This window comes from Notechis scutatus, chromosome 4, assembly GCF_049901735.1.
Source record: "Notechis scutatus isolate UNSWTSFEM ecotype Mainland chromosome 4, rNotScu1.2, whole genome shotgun sequence".
Classification (NCBI taxonomy): domain Eukaryota; kingdom Metazoa; phylum Chordata; class Lepidosauria; order Squamata; family Elapidae; genus Notechis; species Notechis scutatus.
In genome coordinates, this window is record NC_142012.1 from 168,034,031 (window position 1) to 168,048,711 (window position 14,681).

General features: G+C 45.2%; 1 protein-coding gene across 1 annotated transcript; it reads right to left on the bottom strand.

Moving 5' to 3' along the window:
* Positions 1-2,739: 2,739 nt before the first annotated feature.
* TMEM207 (transmembrane protein 207) lies at positions 2,740-11,493 on the bottom strand. Its single transcript, XM_087962566.1, has 4 exons — positions 11,471-11,493; positions 8,181-8,225; positions 4,826-4,977; positions 2,740-3,438 (listed from the first exon to the last, which is right to left on the bottom strand). Exons 1-4 carry the CDS (start codon positions 11,491-11,493, stop codon positions 3,233-3,235), a joined length of 426 nt encoding a protein of 141 aa, XP_087818692.1. The 3' UTR covers positions 2,740-3,232.
* Between the last annotated feature and the right edge of the window lie 3,188 nt (positions 11,494-14,681).

Consider the following 14,681-nt stretch of genomic DNA (forward strand, 5'->3'; position numbering starts at 1 on the left):
AAATTCAGTATAGAGAAAAATAAAGTCCTACACTTAGGCAAGAAAAACCCAAAGGACACCTATAGACTGGGTGAAGCCAGGATTCAATAGCAGGAACTGGGAGGGGGATCTTGGAGTCTTAGTGGACAACCAGCTACATAGGAGCCAGCCGTGTGCAGCAGCAGCCAAAAAAGCCAATGCAATCCTTAGTTGTATTAACAGAGGGATACAGTTGAGATCAAGGGAGGTACTAATACCACTCTATAAAGTCTTAGCAAGGCCACACCTGGAATCCTGCATCCAGTTTTGGTCACCACAGCATTAAAAAAGACGTTGAGACTCTGGAAAGACTGCATAGAAGAGCAACCAGGATGATTAAGGGACTGGAGGTTGAAACATACCATGAACGGTTGCAGGAACCGGGCCTGGCTAGTCTAGGGAAGAGAAGGACCAGGGGAGACATGATAGTGGTCTTCCAATATTTGAGGGGCTGCCACAGGGAGGAGGAAGGGGGTCAAGCTATTTTCTAAAGCTCTTGTAGGCCAGACAGGAATAATGGATGGAAACTGAACAAGGAGAGATTCAACCTGGAAATAAGGAGAAACTTTCTGACAGGGAGAACAATCCACCCATGGAACAGAAGTTGCCTTCAGAAGGTCTGGGAGCTTCATCACTGGAAGCTTTCAAGAAGAGATTGGACTGCCATTTGTCAGAAATGGTGTAGGGTCTCCCGCTTAGGTGGGGGGTTGGACTAGATGACCTACAAGGTCCCTACCAACTCTGATTATCTGTTAGAAAAGAGAATAGAATAGGAATAGAAGAGAAAAAAATAGAATAGGAATAGAATAGAAGAAAGAGAAGAAAATTAGAGCATAGAATAGAATAATAGAATAAAATAGAACAAAGAACAGAACAGAATAGGAATCAAATAGAGAATATAATAGGAATAGAAGAGAAAATAGAATAGGAATCAAATAGAATAAAGAGGAAAATAGAATAGAAATAGAAAATAGAATAAGAGAATAGAATAAAGAAGAGAGAATAGGAGAGAGAATAGAATAGAAGAAAGAGAAGAGAATAGGAATAGAGTAGATAAAGAGAAGAGAATTAGAGAAGAGAAGAAGAGAAGAGAAGAGAAGAGAAGAGAAGAGAAGAGAAGAGAAGAGAAGAGAAGAGAAGAGATGAAGGGAAGAGAGAATAGAATAGAATAGAATAGAATAGAATAGAATAGAATAGAATAGAAGACAAGAAAAGAGAGGAATAGAATAGAAGAGAGAAAATAGGAATAGAATAGGATAAAGAGGAGAATATAATAAGAGAAGAGAAGAATAGAATAGAATAGAATAGAATAGAATAGAATAGAATAGAATAGAATAGAATAACAGAGTTGGAAGGGACCTTGGAGGTCTTCTAGTCCAACCCTTGCTCAGGCAGGGAACCCTACACCACTTCCAGACAAAAGGTTCTCCAATCTCTTCTTAAAAACTTCCAGTGCTGGAGCGTTCACAACCTCTGGTGGCAAGTTGTTATAGTCAATATAGTTAGTTAATATAGTTTGCTCAACAATTTTGGCTGAATCGTTTTCCTTTATTTCGTCCCTGCGTGGATCAGTCTTTTCATCCAGGAAGCATTTGAGGCGGTCAGAAGAATAATTTGGGCTCCCAATCAATGCCGGGGTTTCGCAAGAACAAATCGCAATGAAATCCAGACAAGCTGTGAAGAAAGGAGATTTATTTTATTCCCCAAAGCAAAGAGATTTGGGAGAAGCTACAGAGAAAACGGGGGTACGGAGAGGCTGTTTTATAAGGCGAGTCCAGCATTTCCTGGCCAGAGAGACAGCTGTTCTGACCTCGGCTTCCCCAAAAAGCACTAAGCCGACTCTTTGTCCCGGTCAAACCCCTTTTATTAAACGAAGGTGAATTTCTTGCATCCACTTTCAGCCAAAGGCCTGGCAAACCATCTTCCAAGGTGTAATGAGGAGCACAGACCTGATCTAGCCTGGAGAGCTGCCAAGGAAGTATTTCCAAATGCAGTGCTGACAAGGAAGGTGTCAGCCTTCAAGATCTTTTCTACTTTTCTATTGCTTTCTATTGCTTTGCATCTTTCGGCTGCCATGAGTCACGGGGTGGGGGGTTGCATCTTGTGGGAAGAGAACTGGAGGTGTTACATTCTTGTCTTGTATAAATGAGGAGTCGGGGGAGTATAAATTCCTGCTCTTAAGTTTCTATTTCCTTGCTTAGCTTTCTTTCCTTTGCACAGCTGCAAAGTTTTATCAAAATATGTCAAGGTCAACGGACAGAGGCCTCATCACCACCTGAAGATGCCCACATGATCATATTCAGAACTTTTAATTGGAAGAGTCTTTTGGACTTTGGGGGTGGGAACAATTCCATCCCTTTGTATATGTGATCTGCGCGCCAAATTCCTTAGATTCGGAATTCTACCTGTAGCTTCCACTTTGAATTTCAGTAAAAGAAAAACTTTGCTCTAATCTATGGAGTCTGAGTATTTCTTTCTTGGATTTTGAATGGAGCACAGACTGACAGAAGGGCTCAGCGCAGAGTCCCTGAGATGCACAGACAGATCTTCACACGGCTGCAACGAACGAATCGTTTCCTGCAAAGCCTCCTCCCCTTTTGCTCCTCTTTTAATTCCTATGGGAGGGGCCATTCACTCTCCACCTGTGGCCTTACTCCCACGTCATCCCTTACTTTGTAATTGTTTTTTTCTTTTGGCAGCTCTGCGCATGAGCACACTGGGAACAGGCTCCAGCTGTTCTTCTGCCTCACTGCTGTCCGAGCCTGAAGGCAGCTGACGACGACTGCCAGCCTGCCCTGGCCCCCATCTCTGCCTCCGATGCAGAGCCCTCATCTGAGCCTTCCCCAGCCTCCAGGACCGGCCCAGGTTCCTCCCCAACCTCCTCACTGGCTGCTACCAGCTCCGCCAGCCGCCGGCAGGCCACAAAGGCAGAGTCAGAGATGAGTGAGGAGGAGGAGGAGCAACTGGGGCCTGTTCCAGGTGCACGTATGCACAGAGCTGATAGGAGAGGGGAATAACGGAGGACAACGAGCCAGCTCGGGGAAAGCAAAAGAAATGTGGACACTGACAGGCCCCTCCCTGGCTGGGGAATAAATAGGAGGAAAGGGGAGCGGTTGGGTTGTTGCAAGATAACCTTTCGCATTTCGGGAAAATTCGCTATTCGTACGACAAAGATTGCCTTGCCAGCCTTTGCCAGTCTTCCGCGAAGGACGGGTCAGAACCGGCCCTCCCCGTGAAAGCCATCCTGTCTCGAACTCAGATCTGAGTTTCTTCCGGCCTTCGTGCTCTCTTGGTAGGGTGGGGGCTGCAACGATCCATTCCACGCTGGTGCATTCGAACTGGGACCCTCAGTGCTCCACACTGGGGTCTGCAAGCCGGGTGGGGGCTTCTGGGCCAGTGACCAAGGCAGCTCATCGTCCCCTGGAAATGCAAAAAGAGACGCATTCTCTAACAAAACAATTACGGCTGGTCCTCAATTTATAGCCACAACGATCCCAATGGGGACCAGATTTTTCCCACTGCAAAGCCAGGCGGTTGTTAAGTGAGACAGATTTTATGTTGTTAAGCAGAACCCTGCAAATCATGTGGCCTTTAAAGGAATCCTGCTCTCCCCCATTGGCTTCGCAGGTCAGGAGAAGGTCACAAGGGGTGAACATCTATCTACCTATCATCCATCCATCTCTATCTATAACTCTATCTACTTGTCTGTCTGTCTGTCTGTCTGTCTGTCTGTCTGTCTATCTTTATCAATCTACCTATCCATGCATTTCTTATCCACATCTCTATCTCTATCTATCTATCTATCTATCTATCTATCTATCTATCTATCTATCTATCTATCTATCTATCTACTATCAACTATCCATCTCTATCTATCTATCTACTTGTCTGTCTGTATATCTATCTTTATCCATCTATTGTACCTATCCATTTCTTATCTATCTACCTCTCTGTATCTATCCATCCATCTTATCCACATCTTTATCTATCTTCTATCTATCTATCAACCTATCTATCCGTATCATCTCTCTCTCTCTCTCTCTCTCTCTCTCTCTATCTCTCTCTCTCTCTCTCTCTCTATCTATCTATCTACCCACCCACCCACCCACCCACCCACCCATCCATCCATCTAGCCATCTAGCCATCTATCTCTATATCTATCGATCTATCATCCATCTCTATCCATCTATTTACTTGTCTTCTGTCTCTATATGTATCTTTGTCCATATACCTATCCATCTATTTCTTATCTATCTACCTCGTTATCCATCCATCTTATCCACATCTTTATCTATCTTCTATCTATCTATCAACCTATCTATCCCTATCATATCTCTCTCTCTCTCTCTATCTATCTATCTATCTATCTATCTATCTATCTATCTATCTTCTATCTATCTATCTGCCCACTCATCCATCCATCCATCCATCCATCCACCTCTATTTCTATTTCTATTTCTATTTCTATTTCTATTTTTATTTCTATTTCTATTTCTATTTCTATTTCTATTTCTATTTCTATTTCTATTCCTATTCCTATTCCTATTTCTCTGCCTGCCTATCATCTCCAGATCTCCCTGCAGGCTGGGAGCCCCTTTGCCTCCAGGGTGGAATCCGCCTGCATCCTCCATCCTCATGTGGCCACAGGGGCCACGCAGGATCGTCCCGGTTGCATTGACAGGATCGGGGGGAGATGTTTCTAGGGCCACCATCCTGACTCTTCTGACTCCCAGGGATTTTCCTGCCACCCAGATGCCCAACTCAGCCAAGACTTTGCTTTTCTCTCCCACCTGGACTTCAGACCCACCGTGGACCGACTCCGTTTCCTCCACCGCGAAGACCACAAGGGAGCGATGGGTCGCAGGGCGCCTGGGCTGCCCCAGCCAGCACCGGAGGCAGCAGCCCAGCAGGAGCAGAAGGAGAATCAGGAGCAGCAGGAGCAGGAGGGAGAGGCAGAACCTGGAGCAGGAGGGAGAAGAGGGTCCGTCATACGTGATGTCCCCCCGCCCCCCAATAAAGCCCAATCACCAGGAGACGGGGAGTTCTAGTCCTGCCTTAGGCATGAAAGACAGCTGGGAGACTTTGGGCCAATCACCAGGAGACGGTGAGTTCTAGTCCCGCCTTAGGCATGAAAGACAGCTGGGAGACTTTGGGCCAATCACCAGAAGACGGAGAGATCTAGTCCCGCCTTAGGCATGAAAGCCAGCTGGGAGACTTTGGGCCAATCACCAGGAGATGGTGAGTTCTAGTCCCGCCTTAGGCATGAAAGACAGCTGGGAGACTTTGGGCCAATCACCAGGAGACGGGGAGTTCTAGTCCCGCCTTAGGCATGAAAGCCAGCTGGGAGACTTTGGGCCAATCACCAGGAGACGGGGAGTTCTAGTCCCGCCTTAGGCATGAAAGCCAACTGGGTGACATTGGGCCAATCACCAGGAGACGGAGAGTTGTAGTCCCGCCTTAGGCATGAAAGCTGAATAGGTGACTTTGAGCCAATCACCAGGAGACAGTGAGTTCTAGTCCCGCCTTAGGCATGAAAGCCAGCTGGGTGACTTTGGGCCAATCACCAGGAGACGGAGAGTTGTAGTCCCGCCTTAGGCATGAAAGCCAGCTGGGTGACTTTGGGCCAATCACCAGGAGACGGGAGTTCTAGTCCCGCCTTAGGCATGAAAGGCAGCTGGGTGACTTTGGACCAATCACCAGGAGACGGGGAGTTCTAGTCCCGCCTTAGGCATGAAAGACAGCTGGGAGACTTTGGGCCAATCACCAGGAGACGGGAGTTCCAGTCCCGCCTTAGGCATGAAAGACAGCTGGGAGACTTTGGGCCAATCACCAGGAGACGGGAGTTCCAGTCCCGCCTTAGGCATGAAAGACAGCTGGGAGACTTTGGGCCAATCACCAGGAGACGGTGAGATCTAGTCCCGCCTTAGGCATGAAAGACAGCTGGGAGACTTTGGGCCAATCACCAGGAGACGGTGAGATCTAGTCCCGCCTTAGGCATGAAAGACAGCTGGGAGACTTTGGGCCAATCACCAGGAGACGGTGAGATCTAGTCCCGCCTTAGGCATGAAAGCCGGCTGGGTGACTTTGGGCCAATCACCAGGAGACGGGAGTTCTAGTCCCGCCTTAGGCATGAAAGACAGCTGGGAGACTTTGGGCCAATCACCAGGAGACGGTGAGATCTAGTCCCGCCTTAGGCATGAAAGACAGCTGGGAGACTTTGGGCCAATCACCAGGAGACGGTGAGATCTAGTCCCGCCTTAGGCATGAAAGCCGGCTGGGTGACTTTGGGCCAATCACCAGGAGACGGGAGTTCTAGTCCCGCCTTAGGCATGAAAGACAGCTGGGAGACTTTGGGCCAATCACCAGGAGACGGGAGTTCTAGTCCCGCCTTAGGCATGAAAGACAGCTGGGAGACTTTGGGCCAATCACCAGGAGACGGTGAGTTCTAGTCCTGCCTTAGGCATGAAAGCTGGGTGACTTTGGGCCAATCACCAGGAGATGGTGAGTTCTAGTCCCGCCTTAGGCATGAAAGACAGCTGGGAGACTTTGGGCCAATCACCAGGAGACGGGAGTTCCAGTCCCGCCTTAGGCATGAAAGACAGCTGGGAGACTTTGGGCCAATCACCAGGAGACGGGAGTTCCAGTCCCGCCTTAGGCATGAAAGACAGCTGGGAGACTTTGGGCCAATCACCAGGAGACGGTGAGATCTAGTCCCGCCTTAGGCATGAAAGACAGCTGGGAGACTTTGGGCCAATCACCAGGAGACGGGAGTTCTAGTCCCGCCTTAGGCATGAAAGACAGCTGGGAGACTTTGGGCCAATCACCAGGAGACGGTGAGATCTAGTCCCGCCTTAGGCATGAAAGCCGGCTGGGTGACTTTGGGCCAATCACCAGGAGACGGGAGTTCTAGTCCCGCCTTAGGCATGAAAGACAGCTGGGAGACTTTGGGCCAATCACCAGGAGACGGTGAGATCTAGTCCCGCCTTAGGCATGAAAGACAGCTGGGAGACTTTGGGCCAATCACCAGGAGACGGGAGTTCTAGTCCCGCTTTAGGCATGAAAGACAGCTGGGAGACTTTGGGCCAATCACCAGGAGACGGGGAGATCTAGTCCCGCTTAGGCATGAAAGACAGCTGGGAGACTTTGGGCCAATCACCAGGAGATGGTGAGTTTTAGTCCCGCTTTAGGCATGAAAGACAGCTGGGAGACTTTGGGCCAATCACCAGGAGACGGGAGTTCCAGTCCCGCCTTAGGCATGAAAGACAGCTGGGAGACTTTGGGCCAATCACCAGGAGACGGTGAGATCTAGTCCCGCCTTAGGCATGAAAGACAGCTGGGAGACTTTGGGCCAATCACCAGGAGACGGGAGTTCTAGTCCCGCCTTAGGCATGAAAGACAGCTGGGAGACTTTGGGCCAATCACCAGGAGACGGTGAGATCTAGTCCCGCCTTAGGCATGAAAGCCGGCTGGGTGACTTTGGGCCAATCACCAGGAGACGGGAGTTCTAGTCCCGCCTTAGGCATGAAAGACAGCTGGGAGACTTTGGGCCAATCACCAGGAGACGGTGAGATCTAGTCCCGCCTTAGGCATGAAAGACAGCTGGGAGACTTTGGGCCAATCACCAGGAGACGGAGAGTTCTAGTCCTGCCTTAGGCATGAAAGACAGCTGGGAGACTTTGGGCCAATCACCAGGAGACGGTGAGATCTAGTCCCGCCTTAGGCATGAAAGACAGCTGGGAGACTTTGGGCCAATCACCAGGAGACGGGAGTTCTAGTCCCGCTTTAGGCATGAAAGACAGCTGGGAGACTTTGGGCCAATCACCAGGAGACGGGGAGATCTAGTCCCGCTTTAGGCATGAAAGACAGCTGGGAGACTTTGGGCCAATCACCAGGAGACGGGGAGTTCTAGTCCCGCTTTAGGCATGGCAGCCGGACCAATCCCTCTCTGTCAGCCCAACCCACCTCGCAGGGTTGTTCTAGGGAAAATAGGAGGAAGAAGTATTCAGTAAATTTGCAGCTTTTTGTTGTTTCCAAAAATAATAAAGGCGGGATACAAATTAATAAAAAATAGCAAATAAATAACAAAAACCGCTTCTGTATCAGCCCCAAGCAAATCCACATGGATTTTATCGTCATGAACGTTGGAAAGTTTCGGCACTCACCAGAAATACCAGGAAGGGAGGCTCCGCTCACTGACACCAACGCAGCTGCAAAAGAAAAAAAATTTTTTTTAAATAAATAAAATGGAATTACTACATTGCAAGGACACCCAGCCCGGTTTCCCATAAGGGGAGCATCTCGGGGAGCACCTGGATTTTTATCTCTCTCTCTCTCTCACACACACACACACACACACACGTCAGGATGGCCTTTCGTGTTGCACTTTCATATTGTGCTGCCTTTAGTTGCTTAATTGCAACTGGGAATGCCAGCTCAGGGATCGTGAATGAAACTGCCTAGAAGCCGGAGAAAAATACCAGTGGCCCTTGACTTATGACCAGAATTAACCCCCCAAATTTCTGTTGTTAAATGAGACAAATTCCCCTAATTAAACCAGGAGCCTCAAGCTAATTTTCAAAAGAAACCCAATTATTTATGAGGTCAGCAACCTGCCGGCACAATACCCCAATGAAGTCAGCTCTGCCTGATGTAATTTACGGCTCACCTATGACCCTGTTTCCCCTCTCTTTCTCCCAGGGTGTGTCATAAATCACATTCTCCAACCAAGCACTTTCTCAGGCTGTGGAGATCACGCCTCTCTGGTAGCCTGGGATACAGCCTTGAAGGAGGTATGTGTCGTGCCCCTGTTGGAGTCTGACTCCGAGGGAGAGGAGGAACAACCGACAGGGAGTGGGAGTGTGACTCCGGTGGTTGTGGAGGAAACTGGGGAAGGCCGGCTGGGCATTCAGAGGAAGACCCAGGCCCGTCCCCTCTTCATCCTAGGGCACGCAGGGAAGAGAGGATAAGGGAGCAACGTGAGTGGTGTGGTCTATGGGGGAGGAAAGGGCCCTGATCCCCTTCATGGGCTGCAGCTGGGAGGACTGGTTAAAAGGACAAACTGGGCATGGCAAAGTTGCTGGAAGCAAAGCGTGAAATTATTCTGGTTTGTCAAGTCTTATCTGAGTTCTGGCATCCTCCCAACTGTGGTTGCTATGCTATCTGGTAGAAGTCTGCAATTAATCATCCTTGCCTGCCGTCGTAATTCCTTCAGTGTGGTTTCTGTAGGGTTTTGTTATTTCAAACTAGCTTTACTTTGGGTGCAGACTGCATTTACTCCCTCCGTAAACTGTTTTCTTTACGAGTTTGATATCCTGCCGAGGATAATTGGACATTGGGGCCAAGTTGGAGGCGTTAAAGGGACTTTATTCTATTTTTGTGACTTGGTTATTTTTTTGTCACGCCCCGGGTCATCGAATTATGTGCGGAAGGTGCTTTTGGTTGTGGCTGCTGCTCTGTCCGTTCACACTCCCCACCTATGGCAACTCGAGAGCAGGCCAAGGATGCTTTACGAGTTGACCCAAGTGGTTAAGGAAAGTTTCGGCCCGTTTTACGACCTTTTCTTGCCATCATGGTTAAGTGAATCGCTGCCATTGTTACAGTAAAGTTAGTTTCAGGTTCAAGGATAGAGCTGGAAGGGGCCTCAGAGGGGGCCCTTCAACCTCCGACCCTAGACCCATTTCACGGACTAACTCTATTAACCCAGTGAATTAACACAGCGAATCCTTGCGTAACACCGTCGTTAAGCAAATCTTGGCTTTCCCCTATTGGCTTGGCTGGTGAGAAGGTCTCAAAAGGGGATGGCATGACCCCTGCAACGGTCATAAGTACATGCCAGTTGCCGAGCTTCTGAATCTGGATCACGTGACCCCAGAGAGGCTGCAAAAGCCATGTGAAAAAAATGCTCACTTTTTTTCAGTGGCGTCCGTAATTTTCGAACGGTCACTAAACGAGTGGTTGTAAGTCGAGGTCTCCCTGCAAAGTGAATCCCCCGGAGGCTTTGCATGGAGAGACACAGGTTGGCATGTGCATCCTGGGCCATGGACACCCCCTCCCATCAATGGGGCAGGCAGGGTTTTTGTAATCCTTTGGGTGTTTAATTCATGTCTTTGCGGCTCATCTTCGTTTTAATGCTTTTTGGACGCTTTTGCAGGGAGATCCTTGACTTATGACTGCCATTGAGCCCCCGATTCCTGTTGCTAGCTGAATTTAACCAAATTTTGCCCCGTTTTACGACCTTTCTGCTCACTGTCATTAAGCGAATCACTCAGGTTGTTAAGTTAGTAAGATGGTTTATTAAGTGAACCCAGCTCCTCCATCGGCTGTCGGAAGGTCGCAAAACAGGATGCCATTGACCCCAGGAACAGTGCAACTGTCATAAATACGAGTCAGTTGCCGAGCGTCTGAATTTCGATCACGTGACCAGGGAGATGCTGCCACCGTCATTAAGTGTGAAAAATGATCCTAAGTCCCTTTTTCAGTGTGATTGTAACTTTAAATGGTCACGAAAGGAAATGTTGTAAGTTGAGGACTAGCTGCTGTATATCTGTGGGGTATTTTTTAAAATCTTGCAAACTGCTCAGTCCCTTGAGATAGTCGGATGGGGAGGAGGCATATAAATTTAATAAAAGAAATAAGTAAAAAGTAAACTAAAGTAAACTTAAAATAATGCAATAACTAAAGTAAACTAAACTAAAATTAAATAAACTAATACAATAACTAAACTAAACTAAAATGAAGTAAAAAAATAAAATAACTATACTAAAGTAAACTAAATTAAAATTAAATAAATTAATAAACCAATAAACTAAACTAAACTAAAATGAAATAAAATAATAAAATAACCAAGCTAAAATAAAATAATAAAATCAAAACTAAACTAAAATAATAAAATAACTGAAGTAAACTAAAATGAAACAAAATAATAAAATAATGAAATGAAACTAAATAAACTAAAATGAAATAAAATAATAAAATAACGAAACGAAACAAGACTAAAATAATAAAATAACTGAGCTTAGCTTAACTAAAATGAAATAATAAAATAACTCAATTCAACCCAACTCAACACAACACAACACAACTAAAATAAACTGAACTGAACTAAACTAAACTAAAATCAACTAAAATCAAATCAAATTAAATTAAAATTTAAAATGACACAATTAACAGCAGGCCAGGGGGCTTCAACTTGGACTATGAAGCTGCAGTGCCAGGCATTTTCCCTTCCCAACCTCTATCCTCCATCTTTGCTTGTCCTAATTAAAATTTCTGTAGGATGAAGCCTAGAAGGACCCTACTGACCAGTCAGTAACCCTGAGCTAGATGGACATTGATTTCAGAGCCCCCAAAAGCCAGGCCAAGAAACCCAAGCAGCTGTAGCCTTGCCCCCCACCTCTAGGAGCCCCCCGCCCCCGGAGCTGGGAAGCGAAGCTAGCAAGGAACACCAGCTCACCTGTCGGAAAATGTGCAGCCCATGGCTGGTCTTGCAGGCTGAAATACAGAGAGGGAGAGCCGGGATGTCAGATGGGTTGAGAAGGAAGGCAAGGGCACCTTTCCCAGCTGACCCTTGCTCTGTTCGTTCTATCTATCTATCTATCTATCTATCTATCTATCTATCTATCTATCTATTATCTATCTATCTATCTATCTATCTATCTATCTATCCATCCATCCATCCATCCATCCATCCATCCATCCATCCATCTATTATCTATCTATCTATCTATCTATCTATCTATCTATCTATCTATCTATCTATCTATCATCTATCTATCTATCTATCTATCTATCTATCTATCTATCTATCTATCTATCTATCTATCTATCTATCTATCTATCTATCTATCTTTATATCCTTCCATTCATCCTCTATTATCTTCTTATCTGTCCATCTATCCATCCATCCATCTATCTATTTTTCTATCCATTACCTATTTCCGCATCCATTCAATCTCCAAGCTTTTTAAAATGCAGTTTATTAAGGAAAGGAAAGGAAAGGAAAGGAAAGAGAAAAGGAAAGGAAAGAGGAAAGGAAAGGAAGTGGGAGAAAGGAAAGGAAAGGAAAGGAAAGGAAAGGAAAGGAAAGGAAAGGAAAGGAAAGGAAAGGAAAGGAAAGGAAAGTCTCCATTCGTGTTAATGCAACATTGGAACAAACAACCATATTCTGGCTTAACAACATGGAAACTTGATAATGTGGGTCTGCTAAGCAAGGGCCAGGAACCCACACCACAGTTGTGCCACCCTCCTTTTAGCCTACCTCAAAAATGTCTCAATCTTGTCAACTTTAAGCCGGTTGGACTTCAACTCCCAGAATTCCCTAGCCATCCATGCTGGCCAGGGAATTCTGGGAGTCAAAAGCCCAGGCATGTGGAAAATCAGGATGACCACGGAAACTAAGATCAAAGTTAACTACACCCAGGAGCATCTCGGAAGAAGGGATTACCTGGACAAACACGCTGAAGAGATCTCCAGGTTGCAACCACCACCAGCGAGAAGGACCGTTTTGGTGGGACGATGCCCCGTGGTTTTCCAGAGGCAGCTTTGCAAATGACGTTTCCGACAGACGGGTCTTCTGCTGCAAGTGCCTTAAAGAGAATAAAAAAACACACCTGGTGAGGCAGGCTAAATACTGCAAATCCCAGGCCCAGGTGAGACCAGCATCTACATTCAAACTGGGTTGAGTTTGGATTGGAAGGAAATGGCGAATGTCGCTCACCGCAGGTTGCACCTTTCTGACCATGGCAGGGTCCCTCAGGAGGGGCATCCCAAAGTGACTCTACCTTTGGGCAGGAAAATTAACCTAGGTTGGGAATTCTCCTCCCCTCCTTGCCTTCATGGGAAAGTTTCCCGTAAACTCTGCACCTGCACCGCCTCCCCACACCAGCTTGTTCGACAGGCGTTATTACTCGTGTTTTGCAAGGGTTACAAGGAGTTGGGGCTGTGTAACCATCCTTCACTCCTGGTTCTTGCAAATGTAACATTAATAGTCTTCCCAACACCTCCAGGTAAATATTAAGCAGGAACAGCAATGATTGACTAAGGTCCATAAAGCCAGGTGAAATATTGTTTGCGGGAAGATGGTTGAGGTGGGAAGCCTATGCCCCCAACTGATCCCTGATTTTTTTTTCTCCCTTCCTTACACCAAACCTTTCTTACCTCTAGGAAAATCTCATCAAACTTTGAGGATCGATGAATCATAGCATCACAGGGATGGAAGGGACTTTTGAGGTCTTCTAGTCCAGAAAATGGATGTCCAAACTTTTCTTGAAAACCTCCAGTGATGGAGCAGCCACAACTTCTGAAGGCAAACTGTTCCATCCATCCATCAATCCATCTCTCTGTCTCTCTCTCTCTGTCTCTCTCTCTCTCCTATCTATCCACCTATCTATCTATCTATCTATCTATCTATCTATCTATCTATCTATCTATCTATCTATACCTATATCTATATCTATATCTATATCTATATCTATATCTATATCTATATCTAATCTATCCATCCATCCATCTATCTATCTATCAATCATCTATCTATCTATCTATCTATCTATCTATCATCTATCTATCTATCTATCTATCTATCTATCTATCTAATCTATATCTATATCTATATCTATATCTATATCTATATCCATCCATCTATCTATCTATCAATCATCTATCTATCTATCTATCTATCTATCTATCTATCTATCTATCTATCTATACCTATACCTATACCTATACCTATACCTATACCTATACCTATACCTATACCTATATCTATATCTATATCTATATCTATATCTATATCTATATCTATCCATCCATCTATCTATCTATCAATCAACTATCTATCTATCTATCTATCTATCTATCTATCTATCTATCTATCATCTATCTATCTATCTATCTATCTATCTAATCTATATCTATATCTATATCTATATCTATATCTATATCTATATCTATATCTATCCATCCATCCATCCATCTATATCTATCAATCATCTATCTATCTATCTATCTATCTATATCTATATCTATATCTATATCTATATCTATATCTATATCTATATCTCTATCTATCTATCTATCTATCTATCTATCTATCTATCTATCTATCTATATCTATATCTATATCTATCTATCTATCTATCTATCTATCTATCTATCTATCTATCTATCTATATCTATATCTATATCTATATCTATCTATCTATCTATCTATCTATCTATCTATCTATCTATCTATCTATCTATCTATCAAACAGTATCTATCATCTCTCTCCCTTTCTCTCCTTATCTTGTCTTGTGTTTCTGTCTGTCCATGAAATGTACTATCTATCTCGTAGAATCATAGGACTGGAAGGGACCTTTGAGGTCTTCTAGTCCACCCCCTGCTCAAGGCAGGAGTCCTTATACCATCCCAGAAAATGGATGTCCAATCTTTTCTTGAAAACCTCCAGTGATGGAGCAGTCACAACCCTACAACTTCTGAAGGCAAACTGTTTCATCCATCCACCCACCCATCTAGAGAATAGAATAGAATAGAATACTTTATTGGCCAAGTGTGATTGGACACACAAGGAATTTGTCTTGGTATAAATACTCTCAATATACATAAAGAAAAAGTACATTAGTTAAGAATCAAGAATCATAACGTACAACACTTAATGATAGTC

What these genes read in the sequence shown, in the direction of transcription:
- TMEM207 (XM_087962566.1), bottom strand. Translation starts at nt 11,493, where the DNA reads ATGGGCTGCACATTTTCCGACAG. An exon ending in GGCTGCACATTTTCCGACAG is followed by an intron (nt 8,226 to 11,470) that starts GTGAGCTGGTGT and finishes TTTCTTTTGCAG; the next exon opens with CTGCGTTGGTGTCAGTGAGC. An exon ending in GGAAACGGAGTCGGTCCACG is followed by an intron (nt 3,439 to 4,825) that starts GTGGGTCTGAAG and finishes TTGCATTTCCAG; the next exon opens with GGGACGATGAGCTGCCTTGG.